Here is a 26,026-nt window from a genome sequence, read left to right as displayed (position 1 = left end):
TAATTTTTCATCATGGTTTTCTTTTTTCTTACTTTTTTGTAGAAGTAAGCTCATATGGTCTGGACATACTGTACTGCAATAATACAAATGTTATGTATTTATTTATTCATGTATGCAAAGAAGATGATCTTTCTTATTATTGGGGGCGTGTTTTATTTGTCTTTTAGTTCCACTTAAAAGTCTCTTGGCATATTGAGAGAGAAAGTGTAGAGAATGTGTGAGGGTGGTTTGTATTTCTGTGTACTGCAGGGGATTTCTAACCAAAACCACGATCAGTCTATGATTAATCAACTGTTGCATGTTATCAGATATTTGTAATTGTTGCTCATCAATAATGTTAACAGCAGCATTGTATTTCAACACAGTGTTGTGCTTCCATTTAGTGGATTCAATCCAGGAAATGATTGCTTGCTTGCAAACTTGATGAGTTGTGTTTTTATCATTGCTCCCTCCCACGCAAAGAGAAAACGCATGGTAGAAAAATCTGGCCAAAACCAACACACACACACAAAAAAAAAGGAATGGCCTCTAAACCATGAGTCAGTGACAGACAGTCAAGGTGAGTATCCGGTTGAATGGGTGGAAGAGACAGCTATTGAACGTAAGAGAGAGGGTTAAATGTCAAAAGCAAAGGGAGTCAGGGAGGGAGAGACAGCACGGGAGGGAGAGAAAGTGAGAGAAAGAGACGTTGCACATGCCCTGGTTGTGATTCATTCCTTAAGTTGTGGCGAGCACCAGTGAACAGGCAATGGAAACTTCAGCAAATGTAAATACGCTTTGGTTAAAAATATAGTGGCTTAATGCACACCACATGTGGCTCCCTGGCAAGTCCTGCTCTATTTTGACGGGAGGAGAGACTGAGGAAATGCGGTGCAGGGAGAGAGGGAGAGAGGGAGAGAGACATTTGAAAGAGATATTAAGAGGGGAAATTGAGAGGCAGTAAACATGGTCTGGTGACTGCAGCTTACCCTGGGCCTTCTCCACGAACATCACCTTAGAGTCAGGGAGGAAGTTGAGACCACTCAGGAGCATCATTTTGCCTCCACTGGCAGGGTAACTGTCCACACTCTGCTTCTCCACCAAGGGAAGCTCCTGAGCTGAGCGTTGGGCTATTGAGGGAAAAACGCACACATGCACATATTTCAATACAGTGTGTGAGCCCACATAAACTTGCTGCCTGATCTCCATTCACCCCAAGAAGCACAAATCCAGCACACAGCCAGTAAAACAGCAGCTCATGGTTAGGGAAACAGACTTATCAACTTTATTATGATGCTTTCATAGGGAGGAGGTTTTTAGCCAGCAGCCGCTCTTTAAATGACAGAAAAAAGAAGGAAAGGCAGAAAACAATATTTTTATGATCAGATACTGAGTCATTATTTTTCATCAAGTATTTTATAACCAACCACCTGTCTCTGCTTTCTATAAATGTGTAATGCTTGTCACCTTTGACCTTTGGGATTTGGCGATGAGATTTGCAGCCAGACTCGGTTGTTATCACATAGCATTTCATCTATTATCCCACTGAACAATCTTTGAATAGCTCAAAAATGAACAAAATCTGAAGCTCACTGAATAGAGCTCTTTAATGATGAACTAACTCTGATTAACATCCACTTTGGACTATAAACTGTTGTGCCAGCTCTGTCCCACCATCTAACTTTAATTGGCTTCCTTGGGTGCAAATAATATCACACCTATATACACAAATGAATGACAAAGTAACAGAGGTTTCTTTCAATGCAGGCATTCAACTGTGCCAAAACTGGGGCTGGCAAATGACCTCTGTGGAACCTGCACTAATGGGGTAGTCTTACCACAATAACTTGTGCATTCACTCATAAAATGCGAGTTGAGATAGATAACACGTGTGTCTGGCATCATGCACAATGCATCTATTGCTTTGGCAAATTGCTTTGATCATATAAAGCTTAGTGGGTGCGCAGGCATTTGCTCCAGCAGGTAATAAAATACTAGCTCAGTGTACTGGATTACAACAACAGATACCACCTTCTGCCTAAGCGGAAAGCCAAGAGAATGCATGCAAGTCTGTGTGCTTATTCATGTGTGTGTGAGACTTACAACATTCGATGGGATTGGAGGAAGCCTGAAGGGATACTGTCCTGCCGTTGGGCTGATTGATGTGCACTCGAAACACCAACCTCACGCGTGTGTTTTTACGTCCGATGTCTGTTTCCCCTTTGCGAAGCTCAATGTCTGAGTTGCGCAGTTTCAGGATCCCTGCACAATCAATTCTGGGACAGAAATATGGAAGGGTTAATTTTAACAATAATCTCACAGAATAATTTCTACAGGACATTTTCGATAGAAATTATGAATAAAAGATGAGGTTGGAGCATAGTTAACACTTGGCTGCTTAAACTGAAACATCGAGGAGAGTTGCTCCACCTTAGGACCTGCACTGAAGTCCCTGCTGGTGTTACAGATCATGCACTGGAAATCCACCAGAGCATGGCCGTGTCATTATTAATCCAGTATGCCATCAAAGAAAGAGTTGGACATTAATGACTTCACATCACAATTTTAAGGGGTCACAGTGCTCCAAAAATTAGCAGTTCTCTGGAGGGATCCTGAGGACCAAAGGCACCATGGCTCACCACTATCACACAAGGTCCGATCAGCTGCAGTTAGTATACACGCAGGCACTTTATTGCTATCTGACTCCCCCAAGTCTGTCCACTCCCTTCACTGCATCCAAACCTTACACTTGATACATTTAAGGTTTAGACCTCTGCTAATCATTTCCACGTGTAGCAGTAAACCCTTCTCTGAGCTGTCTGTCTATATTTATTTCATTTCACAATTTGGGAGGTATGAGGGTGACTTTTCTTTCTCTTTGCTTAGTGGAAAAAAGGAATTTGTTTGCAGACTGGCCTTTCATGAATTTAAATAAAACTAGAGTGGCTGGTAAAACGTGAGGGAATATGAATGGGATATGGTTTGGCATTTCAATTATTTTACATGGTAGCTTTTTGGGCACTGTTCCTGGAACATGGTAAATGTCAGGTTTTATACTAGTCCATTTTTCCTCTTGACTTTGGTCTGCACAATCTGAATAAATAAGAAAAAATAACATATGTACCATGTAATAACAATGAGCCTGACTACCCTCTCCTTATCAGCTTTGCATGATGTCAGTGTTCTGTCATGCATAGTTTTGAAATACATAGGATAGTTAAATGTTCAGCAAATGAAAGTTTAGGTTAGATCAAATGATTAGATCATGTTCACAGTAGCCACATTCATAGCAGTATTAATGATAAAAACAAATCTACCTTGCTGATGAAATTACAGGCATTTATGTTCATATGTTGTTGAAGTGAATGCACTACTTAGAATCAAGCTATGCTACGTGCATTAGAGGGACTTTACTAGAAAAGAGGAAAGAAAGACAGATTTAAACTGTCTGAAAGTTTAACTGCAGCCCTCTACATGCCTGCATCCCACACATTGAGCAAATGATTGCTGGCACAAGAGCAGAGAGATAGATGCTGCGTTATCAAGACTGTTTAACAGCTCAGTGGAAAGAGACAGTTAAAGGCTTCCCTTCGTCTTTGACCTTTCAGATTGTCAGAGGAAAATAGAACATTTTCACTCCTCTTCCTTTAGCATGCACGCTGACGACAAAAGGCTAAAGAAACTTCCTCTTGAATATGTTTTCTGATATCATATTCAATCCTTAGAGACACGTTAAGTCAAACGGTTGATGGGCGGCCCTAAATACGATACAATATGAGGCATATTGTGGTATTTCTGGAAATTATATTGTAAGACAGTATGAATGTTAAAATCATCCATGCCTGACCAAAGAAGTCCACTTTCCAGTCAGGAGAACCCATAAAATATCTTCAAAATCTCCTAAATTTAAACAAACATTAAAATATGACCTAACAAAATGGAGATGCATTAAGTCATTGTTGATTATCTTCCGAAAACATTATTGAAAATTTTAAACAATGAAGGATAAACTTGAGGTGCAGTAAGAGGTAACGGCCTTATGTAACCTATGTTCAGATACAGTGGTTTTATCCATAACACAGAGTTCTGGGCCCCAGTCCAATAAGTTCACTGCTGCCTGGTCTGAATGGAGCCTCAGGAGAGAAGCTACTGCCTGGACACACTGCAGAGCACAGCCCCTTGGATTACTGTAAGTCTGGAGGGGGAATGAGCGGGGCCAAGGTTGATTTTCCTTTAGCCTAGAAAACGGAAGCTGAAGTTTTTAAAGGTAAACCAAGATTATATTTATCCCCTATTCACTTCTGACGGAGCTGTGCAACCCCCATAACTCATAACGAGTGGACAGACACCTTCATATAAAATGAGCTCACTTGCTAGCTTGTTTTGTGGTAAACACTAACGTTAGCTAACATGCATAGTACAAAATTGCACAGTTAGCTAGCAGTTATTCAGTTAGAAACAGACCTCTTCACAGATGACATTGTGAAGTGTGACAGTAGTAGTACACAGGTGTAAATGATCAAATTAATGACGGCTGAATTTGATTAAGTTTTAGGGTCCTATTGTGCATGCTGACTCACTGTCACACTGTCATGGGCCATTAGGGTACTAAATAACGGGGCCATCGTTAATGTTATAAGTAACACCTGTGCTTATTCTGCTATGCCAAGTTAAATGTCTGCTCGAACAAAAGGCCTATTTTGTTTTGGTTTTACTTAACATATTCTAATAATAATATTGATGTTTTTACATATCAGCTTTGATTTTCTTGGCCACTGTAATATGGCAACCACATAAAGTAGCTCCGTTCTTTGAAAAAGCCAGACAGGATGCAAAATTAGCACCAGCTGTCACCCAAATACTGATAAAATATGCAAGTGGCTTATAGATTTGCTTCCCTCACTAGCCCAAAAAACTATGATAATCTATTGAGTGCCTGGTAAAATTTGAACATTCACTCGCCATTTGCCCAGTGGACAAAAAAGTACATTTTGAGCCCTGATTCCAAGCTAAGGCCCCTGAGAAATTGCTTTCAAAATCAAAATAAGAATTTTGGGGTTTCAGTGTTCCTTTCATCTTTCCTAATTAGTTCAGCAGTGATGTGCGGAGTACTTATTTAACTTACTTAGAAATCATGCACCTCTTGGGGTGAAAGTAAAGATATCAATTTTCAAGGCCTATTTAGACCTGTGTTCTGTACAGCGCCTATCATCAGGCATTCTGTTTGTAGAGTTCCAGAAAAGAGCAAGGTGAAGAGAGAGAGAGAAAAGTATGTTTTGTGTATGTAGGGGATAACAGAGAAAAATGTGGAAAGAAAAAGATTGATAGAGGACTTGTAGAGGTCTGAGAGCACTCACATGGCTCTCATGTTGTTTTCAGGCTGCAGAGGGATCTCCAGAAGTTTGGTGTTGGATTGCATGACTTCATGGCTGGCGGTGGAGACAGTTTTGCCGGTGATGCGGTGGACCTGGTAGAAGGCATGTGGTCGCAGGAGGCGGTCGTCTGCGGTCCCTATGAACAGCTGCAGGGTGAGTGGCTCGCTTTCCATGTAGCCATAAAGCTGGTGGGAGAACAAAGGGACCCAGGTGAGAGCCAACATCAGGTTTTAAGACCCTCATCTCAGGCAACCCCTCATTTAGGAAATAGAGATTGAATGCACATCAGCTACCGATAGTTAAAGTGGCCTTTAATGATAGCTCTGACATGGCAGAGGGGCTGCAAAATAAGCCAATTTTCTTTGTTTGTTTTTTCGTTGGTTTGGAGACCCTTTTTCAGTGGCCTTTGCTGTCTTTTTTATTTTTTGATACTTCTTCTACATTCCTTAAGGGGAGGATGAAAAAAAGTTTTTTAAGTCTCGGAGTCTGTCTGGGGTAAGGATCTCCGGGGTATAGAGACCGATGGAGAGACTGGCTTCCCATCACTTCACTGTTCATTAAAATTGCTGCTATTAAAAAAGTGCCTGCTGAGAGGCAAGCAGTCAACAGTGAGTCAGTGCAAAGTGACCCTTACAGAAATAAAATAAGAAACCAAGGAAAGCATCTCTTCTTCATGATGTGATCACTTAATAATACTGATTTCTTGTGAGTTGCATGAAATCAAAAAGTTGATATCAAAATTTGCACATTAGAAAACTCATTAGTGTTGATAGATGGAATCAAAATGTTGGAATGTACGTGTTAAACAAATAGATATACATAATGCACTATGTCCAAATTCTTATTGTTTCATTCAAGTTTCTTAAATCATTTATCGTTCGATGGTAAAGCTTACTTTCACATGACTGCGGATACAGAATAGCAATTTTTACAAAGTACTCCTTGTTACAACATTAGTCAATTACAGCATCAATTATATTATGCAAAAAGTGCAATCAGGTACACGATACTTGTCAAAATCAACAAACCTCAAACCTAAATGGTTAGAAAGGTTAATAATACCAAAAAACTTCACAGAACTTGGCATGCAGATGAGCTCCAGCCCCCTTGCCTTTGGGCAGTTATGAACATGCATTATGATTTCCATTAAAGCTCAGAGACTGTGTCCCACTGTGATGAAAGAGACTCCTGTATCAGAACCACCACTTCAAACAAGTACCACTTCCTCTAGCAGGCCTCCATTAACTGCTACTGCTAAACTAATAAAAAGATCAAATCTTTAAAAGAAAGGAGAAGAAAAACTCCATTGCCATGCATAGTTTGAAAAGTACTGTTGACTTTGGGGTCAATAGCACTTCAAATATAAACTGTCACTGCCAGTTTACATTCAGCATCCCTGGATCATCTTCTAACCATGTCTAAAGTAACATAATTTGATGATTTAACCAAGTGTGTAATGGCTCAAAAATATGAAAACACAGGCAGGGTTGGAAATTCCAAAGTGTGGTAAAGGATAACTGATACTTAGTGAGTGATTTCTGACCAGAATAATTTGCCAACCAAATGTGGATTTCTGGTGGAACTGGGTCTTACGCTGCAGACCTCCCAGGATATGCTTGCTCTTTGCAGTCCAAAGTGCTCATATGGACATATGGGCGGATGTTAGTGTGGGCTTAGAAATCTCTCAAAACTTTCATAAGACTGTAGAATCCATCTGGTACATCGAAAACCAAGAGGTCTAACTTCTCATCAACTAGTGTAGGACCTCCATGGATCCACCCAGGTGGCTACTTCACCACATGTGACATTTACTGCGAGAGATCATTTACTCAAGACCAAGGCTCACCAAGCCATGGCCATCTGAAAAATCCCACAAATTGGTCAATTACTCCAGCATACACCAGCGCATCACTTCAGACCAATTTTCTTTGAGCTCCATCCAAGTGAAAACAGTGGTACCATCGAATGGAATAAAAGACCCCTGTTGTTTATCTAACAGACTGAGCCATATGACCAAATGCAGACCACATGTAACCTATGACATAATCTGATTAATGGGTTTATAATTACCTTTGTGAGGGCGGTCCGGGATAGGGGTTTGAGGAAGAGGAAGGCTGCTGGAGAACTGTATAGATACGTCATTGGGAGTCTGTGGAAATTAGTGCTACAGTGTCATGGACACCTCTTTTGTTTGAGAGCAAATTTGTCTGGATACTGTATTAAAAGTTGTCTGGATTGATAATAAACATGAAGATTAAAATGCTTTGGTCTGTTCTTGTGCCATTTGGATTTGGGACAAGGCAGAGGATGTGTTCTTGTTCTTCACAGTTATAACGTTTTCAGTATTAATTATGTTGAGTAAAAATAGGATAAGACTAGTCACTGGAGTAGAGTATATATCCATATGTCTCAATGATCTAAACACCAGTGGTTATCTGGCTTTGTTCTTTGATTCAGATATCAAGGGAGTGCATTGGGAGTGGTAAAGCTAAGGCTGTCATTCATCTCCAGTTCCAACCATCCTATTTTTCTATTCAGCTCCACATAGTGTCTCTAGCAGCTGTCTTGACCTGTGAGCTAGTCACACATGCAAGTCATCAGTGAGTTAGGCCGAGGTCAGGAGCTTCTTGAAGTCTTGGCATCCCAAGGGACCACTTCATCTATGCGATGATCTCACCGGCAGACCCCGCTCCGCTTGTTATATTTTACTTATGGTGTCACCAGAGGTAATTATCCATAGCCGCACATGCTACCAGTTACTTATGTATTGACTCGTGAGAGCACTATGGTGGAGCATGAGGTACAAATCTGAAACACCGGAGCGTTAAATTGCATGACGTTTCCATATGATTTAATAAAACGCAGGCAGTCGCGCTACAAAGCTGTGTCGTCTGTCACTTTTGCCTCAGCAGACTTATTTGGTTTTCTTGGTGACCTCCAACCATTACCTCAGCTGCCACGTGGCTGTATGGAGGCCCACAAAGCAGGAGAAAAAGGGGGTGGGGGTGGGGGGTCTTTATCCCTTCACTCGCCTTGCGGTAGCGCACGATGTCGGTGGCATCCTCGCTCAAAACCATAGTGACCTCATGGAGGAGAGGAAGTGATTAATGAGGTCAGCTAGTCCTCTTGGTGACGCTGGTCTTCCCAGCAGCAAAGAAAGGCGGTCTAGTCCCCCCAAGGCAACCTCCCCCAATTCCTTTACCATATGTGCTCCCCTGACCCTCTCCCTACGGCCCTACTGCTAAACTCCTGCGATGCTCACTCAGATGCACACCACAAGCAGAGCGCAAAACTTACTTCTTCATTTTATTCTCAAAAGGGGAATAAGTTGGGGGAGGGAGGGAGCAAAATAATGTCGTAAACTTAAAGTGTGGGCCGATGACAGACACTTCACACACACCTGTGACCTCAGCTTTGTATTTGTGTCTAATGCTGCATGTGAGGTTGGAGGCTAATTTTGACCAGATGAGCTTTTTTAGCTGTAACTGCAGCCTATCTGGCACGTGTACTGTATATTTATTTTGAGATAATCTAAACCAAGTTTGAATCAAGGCTTGATTTGCAGCTGTTTCAGTTTGCCAACTTCTGCCACTGTGTCAGCTAGATCCATTTACACCTCCCACTGCAAGCCACTGTTGCACGAGCCATTTCTGATAGCTGAGGCTCAACTAAAACATTGTGGATATGGCAGCTGATGCATTAATTGTGTAATTGTATGCAGCTGTATTGTCTGGGTCAGTTGTGATGATGTGGAGCAGTGTTGAACTAAAAAGGGAAAGGGGGTGCACTCTGTCCACTTTCCACAATTCATCTCCCAGTTGTCTCTTAGCCATTGCAGATATATCATCAGTGCAAAAGGTTTCAACCCTTGGGATACAGTCTCAATACTTTTTTCTTTGCTTCAGTCAAAGAAAATAGCTTGTGATAAAATAATAATCGGGGAGTTTTCTTCAACTGATTTTTTTTATCCTTCATTTTCTTTGGTAACAATGACATTTCCAATGCTGCTTGCACCTGGCTTCAATAGTTCCAAAAAAGGATTTTAACATGTACTGTTTAATAACGACTTGCTGGTAAATTAGATTTGTCTGGCCCGGCTCGAAATTGAGTGTGAATGCACTCCACAGCCCCGCAGTGGGCTGACTTCTATCCCTCTGCAGCGATTTCATCACTGCCTGGAGAAATGTCATGACTCGTAGAAGTCCACGTGGCGCAAAGAATTGGGGAGAGGAGAAGGCGACTGGAAGCAGCAGAGGAGGGGAGAGACTGAGGCAGGGGAGGAGAAATACAACAGCAGTTTCAGGCTTTTTCCCATTATCACGCTCCCCTCTCTGTCAAGTGCTGACAGTCACACAACCAGCCTTTGCTGTACCCAATTAAATGTACACTCATCCAAGTTGTCTCTCCTTCCAGACATTACTCCATCACCCTCCTGCCCCGCTAATGTCTCCAGTGCCTCATATTGAATGCATACGGCAACATATGCAATCCTTTAATGTGCTGCCTTTCCAAAGCTCTGAATGCTGCTTCTTTTTTATAAGCAACCAAACAGCCATATCCCTCAAAAGTTTGTGTTGAACTGAGTGCTTCAGTGTCATGTCACTGAGGGCAACGTTTCAAGTGCTAGCCAATGTCTAGACCACTGCGGGTCCAAATTCCATATAAAAAGAGTGACTTTGTTACCAGCACAGTCTGCCATAAGAAATATTATCTGTAACCTACAGAAAATGTGAGTAAGATGATGCAGTGACGACTGCCGTGCCCCCCAGTAGCACGGCAACCCACTAGTGTCTTGCCTCATAAATCTGTGGGCTGTCTGGTTATCACCTCAAACCAGTGAAAACGATGCACATTTACTTCCATTTTTTCCACTTGTTATTAACTGGTAATTAGTGGTAGCCCAATACCAGTGTAAGGGAAGCCCCGCAGATGGAGAACCACAATTTAAAAGTGGCATAAATACCCCTTTGGGCAACAAATAATAGCCCTGACTAAGCTTGAAAAGCACTACAGGGTACACCAATCCTTTTGAATATCAAACAAGAGGCAGCAGTAGATTTAATGAGCAATTAGCAGCTACAATATAGGGTCCAGTAGACTTTTAGGCTTTTTTCTTTGAGACATTACGCAGCAAGCGAGCACCGGATCCAAGGTGAAACCGCGCATGCGGGGGAACCGAGCACATGTTGGCCAGGGTTTTTTATGTCATAGTGGCGGAAACATACTGCAAATTTGATGTGCATTATATACGGTTGCAGGGTGAAGGGAGATGGGTATTAAGTCACGCACATGTTAATAGAGATGATAGCCACATCCTGCTGAAATTACACCATGTCTGTTGCTGCTTTAGACATAATGAGAGAGTGAGTGAGAGAGTGTTTGTGTGTGTGTGTGTGTGTGTGTGTGTGTGTGTGTGTGTGTGTGTGTGTGTGTTGCAGGGGGGGGGGGAGCCCTATAGGCCAGTCATTATCCTATACAAACTAGCCATATGCAGGACTGCGCTGCATGCTGTGCGATAGGGTTAATTCTCCGCAGGTGTTGTTGTCTGCTATTACCAAGGGCCTAGCGGATGTTTGAGTGTTTCATAACTAAATGTGAACTTGAAAGCCTCTGCAACATCTTCAACTGAACCTACACTTTATATCAGAGCCAGGTCACGTTCTTGGTCACTATATTCTCAATGAGAATAATTTGGCATATTTCCAACTGTTCTCGTTTGGAAAAAACCCATCAATCAATGTTGCGGTGGTATTTTGAGTGAAGGTACACCAGGCTGTTGGTTTTTTCTGATCATGGCTCCGAAAATCATCCTGTAGACATTTGGCATAGCTGTGGTGAGGGGAGGGCAGTGTCTGGAACAGTGTGAAAGGAGCCGGTAGAGTACCCTAGATCCCCTTAATGGCGCTGTGGTCTGCTGCAGTAAATAAAGTGGAAAAGCAGCCGCGGGGGTCAAAAAGCGAACCCATTGTAGGAGAGGGGGGTTGAAAGGCTGCGGATGCGGAGGAGGAGGAGGGATGGACGGAGTGCGAGTCCAGAATAAATGACTAAGATTTGGAGCGGAAAGCGCAAGAGCCAGTGCAAGCAGCGGAGGGGTAATGAGACAAGGTAACCTATAATCATCGGTGTGTGGCTGGAGAGTAGACACTCCATTCTTCCCACCCACCCACCCATCTATCCAACAATCTATCCATCCTGTGTGTCTGATAATGCTGGATGTGGTGTGTGGATGATCTTCTGCAGCACAGGATGATGTCAGACTTTTACTGATGCCAAACATCCCTGTGTATGTCAAGAAAAACACCTCTGCTTGTTATTTGATAACTAGACAACAACAGTAAATGAGCAGTTGAGCGTTTTGGTTTGATTATCTGTCAGTTGCTGTCTCTCTGAGGACACCGTTGGCTGTTGAAACAGTGTATCGCTTCATGTTTTTCATCTTGCTGTTTTTTCATCCAGCATTGCTTTCCAACACACATGCCACCATCATTCATAGCGTGTGTGTCTGATCATCCGTGAGCTGAAAAAACAAAAGAGCCGTGGATGACTGGGCTTCAACGGAGGGAGGCCTGCTGGTGTGGGTTTGGGAGATGGTTGAAGGATGAACAGTTCACAAGAAGTGACATCCGCAGGCTCCCCAAGGAGGGAGGGAGGCACTAGGGCATGGAAAGGGGAGGTGGCATCCGATGGGCGATGGGATTCTAACTCCTATCCACCCCACCCCCCCATCACCCACATGCTCAGCAAACCCCGGGCCACCCAGGCCCTAATCAGCAGGATACAGAATATCTCCAGGGGCAGCCAAGCCAAGCCCCAGCTGCCTGGTGACTCCCTCTGCCCCTTCTCTCTCTCTTTTTCTCTTGATTCGCTCCAGTCTTTAAGGACACACACACGCACGAACACACACACACATACTTCCTTAGCTTCTTCCTACACCCGTGCCCCTGTGTCATTATTGACTCATTCTCCTTGACTGCACCTCACCCATCCAGTGCCTGCCACTCATTACCACAGGGTTTCTGGGGACTACAACATGGCCTATCCTTCAAGATTACAACAACACAATTTCACACAACGCTACAACAAAGACAACAAGAGCGATGAAGAGTAATACAGTCAGAGATATGAGAGATTTTGTACTCCCAACTGTGAAAAAACTCCCTGAAGATACAGTACATACTCTTCTTCAGCACCGTACCCTCAAGCATGTACACATGATTGCCTAATCCTCATAGATTTATCTTCCTGCCAACTGCCATGCTTCCAGTGGTTTCCACTGGTATGAAACCCTCGAGATATCCCAATTGACTGCACACACAACATCAGAGGCATAAATCACTCCCTACCAAAAGACTAAGAGTAAAATGTGTGCTATGTGAGTGAGGGGGAAGGTGTGTCGGTTAAGTAGCCGTCATTATATTTTCTCTATGACTACTACTTACTAATAATCAACATTCAAAGCAGGACTTGAAAACAGCCTCACAAAGTTGCCTGTGTAGTATGAGTTAAACAACCCAAGTCATCAATCTAAATCTGGACAACACTGTATATCCAAAGACACACAGGACGCTTACTCATGACTTTTTACTCTGGCCCCCAGAATGAGTCACAAAGTGGCGTAAACTAAATCAAGAGCGTTCTCACCTGCCACAGCTGTCCGTGGCAGGCTGAGTCTGGTCAGCCTCACGGGGAGGTGCGAGGGTGAAATGTTGATTCACCCACATGTTGATATACAAAGGTTTGTAATGAAGGAGGAATAATTACCTGTATTTACAGAAGAAACCTGAGGGTTGACAGGCCTGTTTATAACACCACGTTGGCCAACAGCTGTCAAGTGCGTTTGACATTGACCAGACCAGGATGTGCTGACAACATCTATTTACCAAACAGCTGTGGCGCTAACAACGTCTAACACTAAGTGCATAAGAGGAATGGACCACCAACCTCAACCTGTACCGCTCCAAACACTAAATTACTGCAGGTTCAGTGTTTGCTTTGGCTGATGTTTTGCATGATAAATAGTCATTTAAAGTCTTTAAATTCACGTTATAAAAAAACCCACCAGTGAGTAACACCTGTAATTATTAGGTCAAATGCAGTTTTATTTTGAATTGATTGCGTTAAAGGCAAATTGATTCTCAACCTTAAGGACATGCACACAACCTCTAGATCCCCACCTTGAGTAAACCAAGATGTCAGCACAGTGTGATGACAGTGTAGAAGAGAAAGGAGCTCTGTGCTGTGCTGCCGGTGAGACTGACGTGTGCTCTATTAGCTTTCGCCAAGTACAATAGTGAGAGGCGATGGTCCTACTCTATACTAATTGAGTCAGTATGCACTGCTGCCGGTCAGAGCGACCTTTCGCAGCAGTAGATTGACTCCCGGCTTCAGAACATTAGTAACACAGCATACAAGCATAAGCAGAAACATATAGACTGTGGTGTGTAGAAAGTACACATCTGCTTTGATATGAATTAGATATGATTTCTTAGTGATAAGCAATCCCACTTTTCTAGATATTTTGTGCATAGTTTGAAAAGAAATCACATACTTCAGAATCTGACCACACAAATAGGATTAAAGGATTTCTTCAAGAAAAAAAAATTAAAAAGAAGAAAATGTCAGAGTTTAGACTAATCGCAGAAATTTCATGGCTGCTCAGACTTTGCACCGTGACTACATGCTGTCATAAAGTCAGCAAGAGCCAAACATTCAAGTCAGTGGCTTGTTGTTGGACAGAGGGAGTGCCATTAATCATCATGCATTTTTATGCTTGTTACCAATTACGCTGTAATGACATCAAACCATCATACAGTCAAACACACAAAGCTAACCTTGTCCATCAAATAACAATTTGCATTGTGAGTCTTAAAAGATCTGTTTCGGAAAAAAAACTAAAAATGCTGAAAAGTAGTGTTTTACATTGTTGGTGGCGTACCTGTACTATGGGGTGTCCTCCAGACGAGGCCTTCACTGCCCCTCGGCTGCCCTCAGTCTCATAGTGGGCCCTGTGGTGGGATTTTGGCTGTAACTCAATCTGTAGGCTGTATGGGCCGGAGCAGGATGGAAGCTGCCAGTCAAGAGCTGGCAGAGATGGGCTGAAATAACATCACACATTGGTTTTTATTATATACAATAATACAATACAATACATTATCAGTTTATTTCACTTTATCCCTGATTTGATATAATAGTGTATTATCCAATCTATGTATCTAATCCCAAACTGTAGACTCTCTGTGCTAAACACCTGGTATCTGGTTATTCTTTCCTGAAAAACAGGAAGTGCTGTTTTTCACATTTCCAGTTAGCTTGGAACAAAAACAATGTGACACATGGTGAATGATTGTCTTTCTATATTTTATTTGTTTTCTGTTTTTTGGGCTTATTTTTTCCATTCTCTTCTATTTTATTCTATTCTTAAAGCTGAAGTCGCATTTGATTTGCCAAATTATGAACTGTCAGATTGCTTTTTTTCCACAGTGTCATCACTGCCAAAGAAATCTAAATCAAAAAGTTCTGAACTTGCCTTAAATAAGCCTTAATTTAGGACACTTTAGTGTAATCCAACTGGCTTGATCCTTCTCCATTTCATCATGGTCTATAATCTAATCAATTGAAGTCATTCGCTGACGTGCGTAATTCCTTGGGCCCGGGTCATAATTAGTGGCCTTTTTTTTCTTTTTTTTTTTAAAGAAAAATAAATGAGACACGGATGTGCTCTGGTTAGAGTTCAGTGTGTTGTGTATTATGGTGTGGCAGGTGGAAACAGACACTTTGAGTTAAGAAAGTGACATTGGGAGGAAAGACATTTCTAGGGCACAAAAACAAATCTCACGCAAACTAGCAATCAGCCTGCCCTTTGATACAATTATTATCCATTCAAGACTGATAACTGCAAAATTATAAAGCGCAGTTGTACCAGCATTAAAGACAATGGAGTTATACAGTGGAACGGGGTCAGCAGCACACCCTGCCTTGGAGCATGATATCTCTTTCTCAGAGCTACAGCTGGCCTCTCTTAACTTCATTGTTCTCGATATGGAGAGTCAGAGCTTCCCATGTGAACACCGTGGAGATATCTAAACCAAAACAAACATGTGCAAGACAATATTTCTCTATGCCGGATGCCTGGTAAACTCAGAGCCCCTGACCTGAAGGGTGGCTCGACTGAAACCAATCTCTGGCATCTTTGTGGAACTTGCGGGCTGTTTGTTGACCCAAAACGAACAGATTTCCCCCCACAGGGCTTTATCTGCCCAGTCAGTGCATGACATCACGTTAGCTACACAGAAAGAGATGGGCTGATGGCGCGACAGACCAGAGCAGTGAGCCGGCTGATTAACCCACAGACTGCTTCCCCTTCAGCCAGGCCTGTCACCATTACTTCCTGTTGCTCACTATCTTAATCAAACACTTGATTTCCGACAGGAAAGTGTGTTATTGGCTTGGGGGAAAAAAATGCTGTGAGGGACACAATTGAAATTGAAAAAAAGCTTACCTTGCCCAAAAGTCAAAAATCAATGATATAGTTAAGTGTATGTGTGTGTGTGTGTCTTTGTGTGTTTGTATGTTTGTGTGTGGGTTGCTATAGCAACAGTGGCACAGTCATGCTGGGCAACTCCTCCCTGTAAAATACGATTTATGAAATAGTTTTGATCTTCAAAGAGAACTCTTTTGGAAGTAAAGAGCATGCAACTTTTGGATTTCTGCCTTTTGATATGGCCTTTGAAGATTAAACCCTAAAACAATCTTGTCTTTAAAAATAAATGAACAACTCTAAATATGGAAACGAAAAGGTGGTAACAGGATAAGTTTTTCCTTAGCACTGTCTGGGAAATGCAAAAGCAATCCTAAGGCAGAATGTTGGAAACACCTATGTATGCTACATTGTCTTCTCAACACAACTTAGAGGAGAGATTGATTGTTTTCACAGTGCAGTTAAATCATTTTTGAAGTCACAGTGCTTCATCTTGTTGATTTGTATGTTTAACTTTTGTGCAGTACTACTGAATTTAGCTTTTGGCACAGCAGGAGAGCAGCTCCACCTACCTGAGGTAAGGCTTGGGTTTAGACCAGGGGTAGGGATGCTGGGGCACATCCAAGAACCCTCCACAGTAGTTTTCCTTCTTGAGGGCTAGACGGGAAGGATAGTCCTCATGGCAGAGCTCATCATCGAGACACAGGTCCTCACCGCCAGGTTCCACCTTGAGGCTCATGGAGGATGAATGGTCTATCATGGTTTTACGTGTCTTGATTGGGATTCCCTCTCCCATATCTACCACTCCATCTGTGGTCAGAGCATTGATGGCAGCCACGATGGCAGAGTTGGTGTACTGGTTGGCATTGGCGAGCCAGTTCTCGTCTGTGACACTGACCCTGGGTGAGCCATGTGGGGAAGGGGTGGGAGACTGGTTGGGTGAGCAGGATGTCTGACGGTAGGGGGCGCCGTTGAAACTGTACTTTCTCTTTCCCATGCCGCCTCCACCGCCGTTGCCTCCACCGCCTCCACTGCAGGAGGGGGAGTTTGGCCTGGAGCCACGAGGTTGAGCTGGCCAGCCTTCCTCGGCAACAGCTCCTATCTGAGGGGAGGTGGAGGGTGAATGGTGAGGGGAGGCTGCAGGGCCACTGGCATGCGGGCAGGACAAGAGCGAGGAAGAGCCTCGGGGAGAAACGCAGGGTGACTGCCAGGGGGAGTTCTGTGGGGAGTTGTCATAGTTGTAGAAGCTGGACTCGTAAGAGGACGCTTCGGAGTTACAGCTGCGTGAGGAAATGCTACTAGCAGGGCTGAGGCAGCTGGGATCGCGGTAGCCGTCTGCATTGGGCAGTGTCAGCGTCACAATGGAGTTAACGCCTCGTTTGATGACATGGTCCTCAGTGTTGCTCTCTTCCACCTCATCCTCGGGATACTGGCTGTAGGCAGTGATCTCAATACGGGGGCTTTCCAGGGCTGGAGCCCCGTTGGGTCTCAGGCCGTGGGGCAGGTAATAGCCTGATGCTACATGGTTGTCATTTTGAAGGTTGTAGCCTGTCTGGTGGCAAGAAGAAACTGAGATGACTGGGCTGGACTGTAAGGTATGGTATTGGGTGGCCAGACAAGGGTTTCCCATGCCCAGCGGAAGGGACAGGCTGACATTTGGTGTGTAGCTGTAAGCATCTGAAAAAAAGAAGTATATGTTAAAAATATAGAACCATAGTGTATAACTACATGCCACATTATAATTCTCAGAGCCATTGCATGATGACAAGAATGAACTCTGATTACATTTGAGAACAATACCCCTACACAAATCTTACCAATATGTATGTATGTGTAGCAACGGACTGCCTTCTTCCTTTATAAACATCTGGAGAAGCTTAGCAATCATCTCAGAGCAGTTACTGTATGTGGTTGCTGTGTAGTCGTAAGTTGCACAGCCACTCTATTTGTTTGATCAGTCCATCTGAGGCTCTATTTGGCACTCCTTGCTGTCATATGTACTCTACAGGAATTCCTCCAGCAGCGCTGATGGATGCTTTATTTGATTGATTGCATCACTCACTGAGTGAATTATGCCCTCCCCTGTGGAAAACTGACAGCACTCTCGCATCGCTCTGAGCTTGTGATTAAGTCAAAGAGAGTTCAGTGCAGTGTTACACACAGATGCACCGAGGTGAAATACAAACACAAACACAAGCAAGCACACACAGAAATCACAGACAGACAAGTGTAATGGCATACAAACGGAGCAGATATATCCTAGCAGGTATGCCTCTTCAGTTGAGCCTTGTGGCAGCTGGCTGCTGTGTCAACAGTTGTAAAACTCATATCTTCCTTTTATTGATAATGTCACTGAGGGTAAAAGTGGTCACAGAATGAATACCACTCAGCCTGAAACGCAGTGAAGGGCATTCCCCTTGATGCTGTGTACTATATCTGTTCACCACAATGCTGTGCATCACATGAAATGATGAATCTGTCACACACCACATAATATGTGGGTAGGCAGTCCAAAATTAGTTTATGAGAGTCTATTTTCAGAGGTGATTATGTGATGTGCATCAGACACGTTCTGTATAGCACAAGTTCAATGTAACCAAACATGCTTTTCATAGGTAGCCTGTAGTGTATGAACATATGCAATCTGACATCTGAAAATGTTTTGTTCTTCTTCATCAAAGAGGTTTACTCTTCCTTTCAAACACTTTGAAACAGACACAAAAAAAGTCATCTGTTGTTTGACTGGCAGAATGCTAAATGTCAGACTCTCTTACAGCCTTTTTTACACAGAGACATCCCTAAAGTCTTTTTTGTAATGATCCCAGCATGCAGCATTGTCCTCACACTGTGCAACACACAGTACATACATATAGAATAGAGCGTCTATCAGTGAGCCCTTGTCCTCACACTGTGCAACACGCAGTACATACATATAGAATAGAGCGTCTATTAGTGAGCCCTTGTCCTCACACTGTGCTACACGCAGTACATACATATATAGAATAGACTGTCTGCCCTTTAGTACCCACCTCTTACAGGTTCTTGATGGACATCCTGGCTGTACTCAAACATATAGCTGAAATCAAACTCCTGCTCTTCATGCTGGGAACTCATCTCTGTCCTCGTGATTATACAGCAAGTATCAGCATAAAGTGTGCCTTCACTCACTCTCCTCTGATGCTTTCCTCTGTCTGGCTTATCCTCTTCTAGTGCTGAACAGATGATAATCTCCTGCCCACTTCACCCTTGTGACACACCTCCCTACTTGAGGGCTGACTGATTTTGCTTAGAGTCGCAGTTGTTTTTTCTCTTTTTTTTCGTTTTTTTTTTCTTTTCCTTTTGAATATGTGCGCTATCAGTGCACTACACTGCATCATACTTCACCTCTTCTAACACCCACTCAAACACAACTAAGGCTTTCACTCTTGCTGTGCTGCATGATCTTGAACGTTGGCTTTTCCGGGTCACATGCGCCTGCTGAACTAACAAAATTATACTAGATCATAATTTGCGGGGTGAATCAAATGAGCAAAAAATAAAGTGACTCATTCTTGCAGTCAAAGCAAAGCTTTGCCAATTGTTTGCAGTGCATTAAAAATGCGGTGTAAGCAGAGTTAATTTGAAAACACTGACTATCACACAGATTATAGCGTGCTCTTTTCTGTCCTCCACAATTTTTCTCAATTATGCTATCAGGATCAAAACACTCTTTCCCCACAACCAAACCAGCGTGACTAAAGAATGGATGGGTTTATCCACAGGGATTGTGGTCTAGGCTGGGCTCAGACTGACGGGACCTCAGGGAGAGATAGGTGGTCGCCCACAGAAGTCATCTGCAGCCTCTGGAACTAAGAACCCTGGGGCCACTTTCTGCACATGGCTGACTATGGGTTATGGCAAAACACCAAAAGAGTGTGTGCGTTTATCTGTGTGTGTCTCAGTTTATGTATTTGTGTGATAATAAAGCAGCCCTTGGCATACTGCTGAGGCTGAGTGTGGTTAAGCACGTCTCCTTGTCAAGCAAGCTACCCAGCATCCCTAAACGCACACATCACAGCTCTCCCACTCACACACATACACACGCACACACACACACACACACACACAAACTTCTGTTACCAATTATAAGACTTAGGACTGAGGGACTGAAATGAATAATAATGCAACCCGCACCCGTCTGTCTGAAACCTCAAAGACAAAATGAAATTCCCAAAATCCACAAAAAGCCAGTGACATCAGCCCTGGAAGACTCTGTGAATTAAGACATGACAGACTATCAATGACTTCTGATGGACCAAATCAAATTTTGCTACCATTACTGCTAAATCAGAGAGGCAAAAAAGAGACTTTTCTTTGAATTGGAAATGCAAGCTGAATTATCTGTGCTAAAGTGTCTTTCAGCAATCCTCAAAAGAATGTAGCAATCCTGAAGGTTGTTCTTTAGATGACCCTGACCTCTGACCTCTGAGCATGGAGTGGATTAAAAACATTTTTTATACCAGAAAAAGTATTTGAAGTTGATGTGAATCTTTCATGAAGTTGAGTGCAGGAAACAAGTGAAACCCCCTCAACACTGAAATTTACTGCACAAGCTGATGTGAAGCACCTGCAAAGACAGCTGGAGACACCTAATGGTGTGGATGTAAAATGAGTGCATGCCACTCACCACCCTATAATAATTCAAATTGAATCCTCATACAGTGAAAAATCAAGCCAAACAAAAACGAACCAGCATTTATTTGGTGACTTCTTTAGAAAGAATAGGTCACATCAAAGAATAATTACAAATGTGTTATTAAAATCAAGAGTTTTAACTTAATAACTTTTAACAATTATTTGAAATATCACACTGATTTAATATTACAGTACTACCTTAAGTATAAGTGAGTTGCTGCAGTTTATCGGTAGATATTTGCAGGTGAATTATTAATTAATTAATCTTTTTTATCTTAAATAATATTACTAATTATTGCATCAGTTCATAACAGTTGACAGCTATTCTTCCAGTCATTGCAACTCACTCAACGTGTCAATCAGACTTTACAGTTGCTCACAAGCTCTCTAACAATTTGCATTAATTGCAACACTTTCTATCGATGCATTTTAGAGTCAAGAGTGCAGCAGAGAGAGCAAATCCATGTGTGAGTGCTGCTTGAAACATGAAAACAAACTTGAGGCAGTATATTTTACCTTCTTCTGCAGACTTCATTTCGGCGGCGAGTGAGGTGAGAAGCTGGAGTCCCCGCTCCTTACCGGCTGCTGCTCCAAAGCTGAACTTGGAATTGACACTCAAACAGAAGGTATCCTGCATTCAACAAGCGATGCGCAACTTTCTCCGACTGTAAAACTGTAATAAGCAACGCCGATGATAAGATTGCAAACGCTAGTTCACTTCATACACCACCAAATGCAAACATAATTCGCAGTGAAGTTAAACCAAAGCGATGCGCACCAAATGAGACGGGGAGAAACGCTGGAGGCTACTAATGGATCTGGAGAGCTGCGCAGGTAGCGCTGCTAAGGGGACCGTGGCTGAGGTGAGTTTGGCTTTCTTCAGCCCACTGAAGGTTTTCTAGAGTCTCCCCAGGTCGATGACGCAGCGTGGTTTGTCAGAGGGGCCGGCTCCGGTGCTTTTAAAGCTGGAAAACACCCTCCGTCCTCCGTCAATGCGCCGCCCATCTAGGGATGACGCGCCGGCTCCTGCAACCTCCTGGACCGCTTATGATGTCTTCTATCTTGGGATCCCACCGGAGGAGGTAGGAAGTGTGTGTGTGTGTGTGTTTGTGTGTGTGGGTGTGTTTGTGTGTATGTGTGTGTTCCTAGAAGTTATTCACTAAAATAACGTATTTATTACATCTTTGCATTCAGTTAATTAGAATAGTTGTCAAAGGGGTGAAACTCAATTAATTTATTAAACATTTTTGGATAAGTAGGTATTTTGCATTTTGCATGTTTGTGACTTTAATTTTGATATGATGACGTTATTTTTTTTCAGAAAACAATCCCAGCACAATTAAAGTCCATTTAGTAGCTGGTCTGGAGCTTTTGATCATATCACACAATCCTCCTCTGCAAATGAAGTTTGCACAGTTATTATAGAATCAAAGATTAAAAAATGTCCTCTTTTTTAGGATTTACAGTCACAAAAGATTAATTTAATTTAATTTAGCTGTATGATGAAACTGTTTTTTAGACAACACAATATCAGCACAAGGTAATTTAACAGATGTTTTGCAGCTTTTGATTGTATGGAATGGACTTCCTCAGTCAGTAGATTGAGTGTGCACAGTCGATGTCCCAATTTCCATTTTTCTTCCAGAACTTCTTCTCCACTTTATCTAAAAAGTTGACATTTAGTTTAAATTTTATGACATATGATATATATTTATATCTTAATTTGACTTTATTTCTCACTAGATGGCCCTCTGCATGACTAATAGACTGGATGAATAGTTCCAGTAGCATCTTTATTAGATTGCCTGGTATATAGAATTACCACAATGCAGGTGAACTGTATAAAATGAGGATACACACAATAAATATATTTTCCCCACTTTTTTGCAGCTGCCTCTGACCTCTGACTTACAAGATCAACAAAGTGTCATATTGCAGCACATCCACTGATATCACTATAATGGCCTACCTTGTTAATGTTGGCAATTGTGTTATTATCTGATCATTAACATTAGTCAAACATTCAGCCTATCCCCATGATTGAAATCAAAACTCAAACGCTATCAAATTTCACTTCCAAATGTGTTTTCCTCATGTTTGAGGGAAATACGGTTTCACAGCTTCGCCCAAAATAACTATCCTGAACCACTGACAGCACAAACACACCATGTTCCTCATCTCTGCTTTCCACTACTTTGTATCAAATCAGTCCCCAATGAATATGTGGGCACAATGCCTTGTGCTTTGCCTATGTTTGAGGAAAATACTGAGGTTCACTTTTGGCTTATTTCTTTAATTGCGCTCCTATTACCATTTATCAAAGTAATAGTTGCCATTATACAACTTCGTTGTTTTATGTTGGGGTCATAAACTAATGCGGAAAGGTAAAAAAACACATGGAGGTGTTGTTGGCTCACAAGATATGGTTAGATATGGCTGACACTTGTTATACAATTTAGATATGTATAAACATCTTGCGTATATTCAATTAAAAAACATTGCTGAGCACTGAAATGTTACTCAACCTTGGCTCCTACTGCAGTGATTAAAGCAGCTGGCAGAATAACGGACACTGCAAGCTTAAACTAAATGATAAATTAAGTTTTCATTTGTAATGTGTCATAATGATACTTGATAGTGCTTTTAAACTTAACAAAGTCTGATGCGTGCTACTACTGAATGCTTACATTGTGGCACGTGCAAAGTACTGGAAATGCAGTCTCCATTATGTGGCTTACAAATAGTGTGTAAATGATCATGACCAGTAAAAAAAAACCCCATATAACAAGAAGAGCAGGAATATCACTGAGTAGTGGTAGCCGCCATGAGTGCAATTAACAATAGCTTAGACAAGCTACAATGTAATTCCTTTTGAATGAGGGCCAGATTTCAAGAAAAAATGACTCCCGTGAGTCTGAAATGTAGCTGGCAAGCCCGAGGATGATCACACATAATCAGAAGCAGACTCCCTTTTGGGGGCAGGCAGGCTGTGGGGCAAGAGTAAGCAGACGGCACGGGGGGAAAGTAATAGTACGCTGTGTTTTCTTTGCCTACAGTAGCTCTTTGGCGTCAGCTGTGGCTTGGCTGATGTGCACGTGTGAGCTCAAAGATGAAAAAGCAGCATCACATACTTGAGGAGATGAATTATGATACAAACCCGCGGTAGGAAAAAAGTAGCTGCACAACTGATTGGCACTGTCAGCAGGATGGGCCTACACTAGTTGCTGAACAACTTTAAAACCCTGTGGTGTGGCATGGTTCAATGGCAGCCTGAAGGCTTATCTTGATGGATTCTGTGCTACTGAGTAAAGTACTATTAGCGACAGTGTCTGTCAACAATAGTCAGACCATCTTTACAGCAAGACACATTATAGCCATCAGGTCATTTCACTGCCTATACTTCATTAAGAAAGGTCTGTCTAATCTCAAAACCCGATGGTGTAATGCTTCTCATAACTATACTTGAAAGAGCACCCCACTGGTTTAATATTACACTTGTATAACAGTGTCAGGATACAATGGACAATTTAAAAAAGGATCAAAATTGATGCGGCAGAACTGGAGATTTTATCCGTTTTAAACCATTAATTCTTCTTCCTTGTCAGGTTAAATCACTTGAGGTAATTTATCAGACACTGGTGCCACAGACTGTTTTATACCCCCTTTTTTCATACATGCAATAGCACTCCTTGAGACCTGAAGACAGATACTGATGTAAAAAATCAGTGGAGTTCTCCTTTAAGAAAGTTTACCTTTTTTCATGATCATTCCAAAAGTCTAGCTGTGTCTTTCTTTGTGTAGCAGTGCAACTCAGCTTCAAGTTCAAGTCCCAGCTAAAGTTTAACTATACATGAGGTAAGGTTTTTGTGTAAAAGAACATCCATACTGAGACTCTGTTGACTTGCCAATGTAAACCCTATAGTGTTGGACACTGCACTCGCAGGAAAGGCCAAATCATAACTTAATAGAAGTTCAAACCCAGAGTTCATCCAAAACAGCAGTGAATATAAAAACTGAACTCACTTCAACATTTTAACTCTGTCTTTCATTTTTCACAAAGTCACCACTAATGGTTCAAGAGTGTAAATAAACATGCTGTGTGTAATTTACTGAGACATATTTATGGGATTTCTGAATATTAAAATACTTTGAAAAGTTGTCATCAGAGCCATCACTTTAAGGAAGTTGTCTAATGCAGCTTTAATGATTGCCACATTATATATAATGGGACACCCATTCTTCTATTGGTAATCTCTCATCTTTTGTGTATGTCATTAAGTTTGACAGCACCACTGTTTAAGCTTGCCTTCTGACTTTGGTTCTATGTTGTGATAACCTTCAGAGCAGTACCTTAAGCTCCACACAGGTTATATGTAGAGTCTAATTTGCTTTCACCTAACATCCTCCCTGGAAATGTTAGATTATAATTTATAGCGCCACTACATCTGGCCTTATGACATGGCACGTACTGAGCAGCCACAACATGTCTGTGGAGAGCATTAGAGACATTCTATGTCTTGGGCTCAGATTTATGAGTGGCCTGCTCCTTACTCGTGTGTTTCGCAGAAAATGATCATTGCTCGTGTCTTGTAAACAGACACATGCTGCTTTTGCATTTACGAGGACCGAGTTGTTGCTGTTGGGTTTGTGTTTGTTGCTCTCTTCTTCCTTATTTAGTCATTCCATCAGGGGAGGGTATTTGTGAACACACACACATACACACTGTGTCCAGTCCGGTATTCAACACTCACAGTTTTTCTTCACTTGGTACATTGCCTCCATGTGGTGCATCACTGTCAGGGGACTGCAAATCGTTGCCAGCGGTGCAGATGATATAATAAATGACAAGAGTGGGTTTTGCAGTACGAGTGCTGTAGTTAATGCCAGCCTCTATAATGTTTACTACCTGTGGTTTGGCCCGGGAGTCAGGCTACATCTTGGCATGGTCAGGAACAGTTTCTTAGAACTCTCCATAAAAGATTTACACGTAAAAAACGGATCAAAACTTGACAGGTATAAATAATCACATCTACGGCTTTCCAAGCTGTGGGCTTAGTCTTGTCATATTTGTTTGTCTAGACATCAGGAATTCTACCAGTAGGGGGAAAAAACTGAGCTTGAGGCAGATATTAATATGGACAGGGACCCTAACAAGACATGTAAACCAAGAGAAGTGTAACTAACTCTGGGTGAATCCCTGCGATACATAAAATTCAAGGCTGCAAACCAAAGCTCTTCCCTCAAAGCTACACAGTTAATCCTCTCCTTTTACAACGTATAATTCATGTTTGACATATCCGGGGAAATGTGCACACTGGCATCTTGAGTTCCCTACACTATGATTATCTATTTTCTAAGTTATTCTATGAGCCATAACTTGAATCAGGCAGCTTTTAATAGCTGTAAACACTCATTTGTGTGCGTGTTTAACCCTGCTACATCAGTGGCAGCTACGGCAGCCACAGACGTGATTACTAATCTTCTCTTTTGATTTATGTGTAATATGACTGCTGATGGCGTT

General features: G+C 42.2%; 1 protein-coding gene across 2 annotated transcripts in view; it reads right to left on the bottom strand.

Moving 5' to 3' along the window:
- LOC128366228 (nuclear factor of activated T-cells, cytoplasmic 1-like) overlaps positions 1-21,256 on the bottom strand; it is a 58,865-nt gene extending 37,609 nt beyond the window's left edge. For both annotated transcript variants that reach the window (XM_053326911.1, XM_053326912.1), the window contains exons 1-6: positions 21,022-21,256; positions 16,404-17,508; positions 14,290-14,449; positions 5,337-5,539; positions 2,083-2,255; positions 969-1,109 (exon numbers count right to left, since the gene is read on the bottom strand). In XM_053326911.1, coding sequence (XP_053182886.1) covers positions 969-1,109; positions 2,083-2,255; positions 5,337-5,539; positions 14,290-14,449; positions 16,404-17,508; positions 21,022-21,142 — 1,903 coding nt within the window. In that variant the 5' untranslated portion in view covers positions 21,143-21,256. The remainder of the gene's footprint in view (positions 1-968; positions 1,110-2,082; positions 2,256-5,336; positions 5,540-14,289; positions 14,450-16,403; positions 17,509-21,021) is intronic.
- Between the last annotated feature and the right edge of the window lie 4,770 nt (positions 21,257-26,026).

The sequence above is a fragment of the Scomber japonicus genome, chromosome 10 (assembly GCF_027409825.1).
Source record: "Scomber japonicus isolate fScoJap1 chromosome 10, fScoJap1.pri, whole genome shotgun sequence".
Classification (NCBI taxonomy): domain Eukaryota; kingdom Metazoa; phylum Chordata; class Actinopteri; order Scombriformes; family Scombridae; genus Scomber; species Scomber japonicus.
The sequence above is the reverse complement of the archived record's forward strand: the minus strand, read 5'-3'. Positions and strand labels throughout refer to the sequence as shown.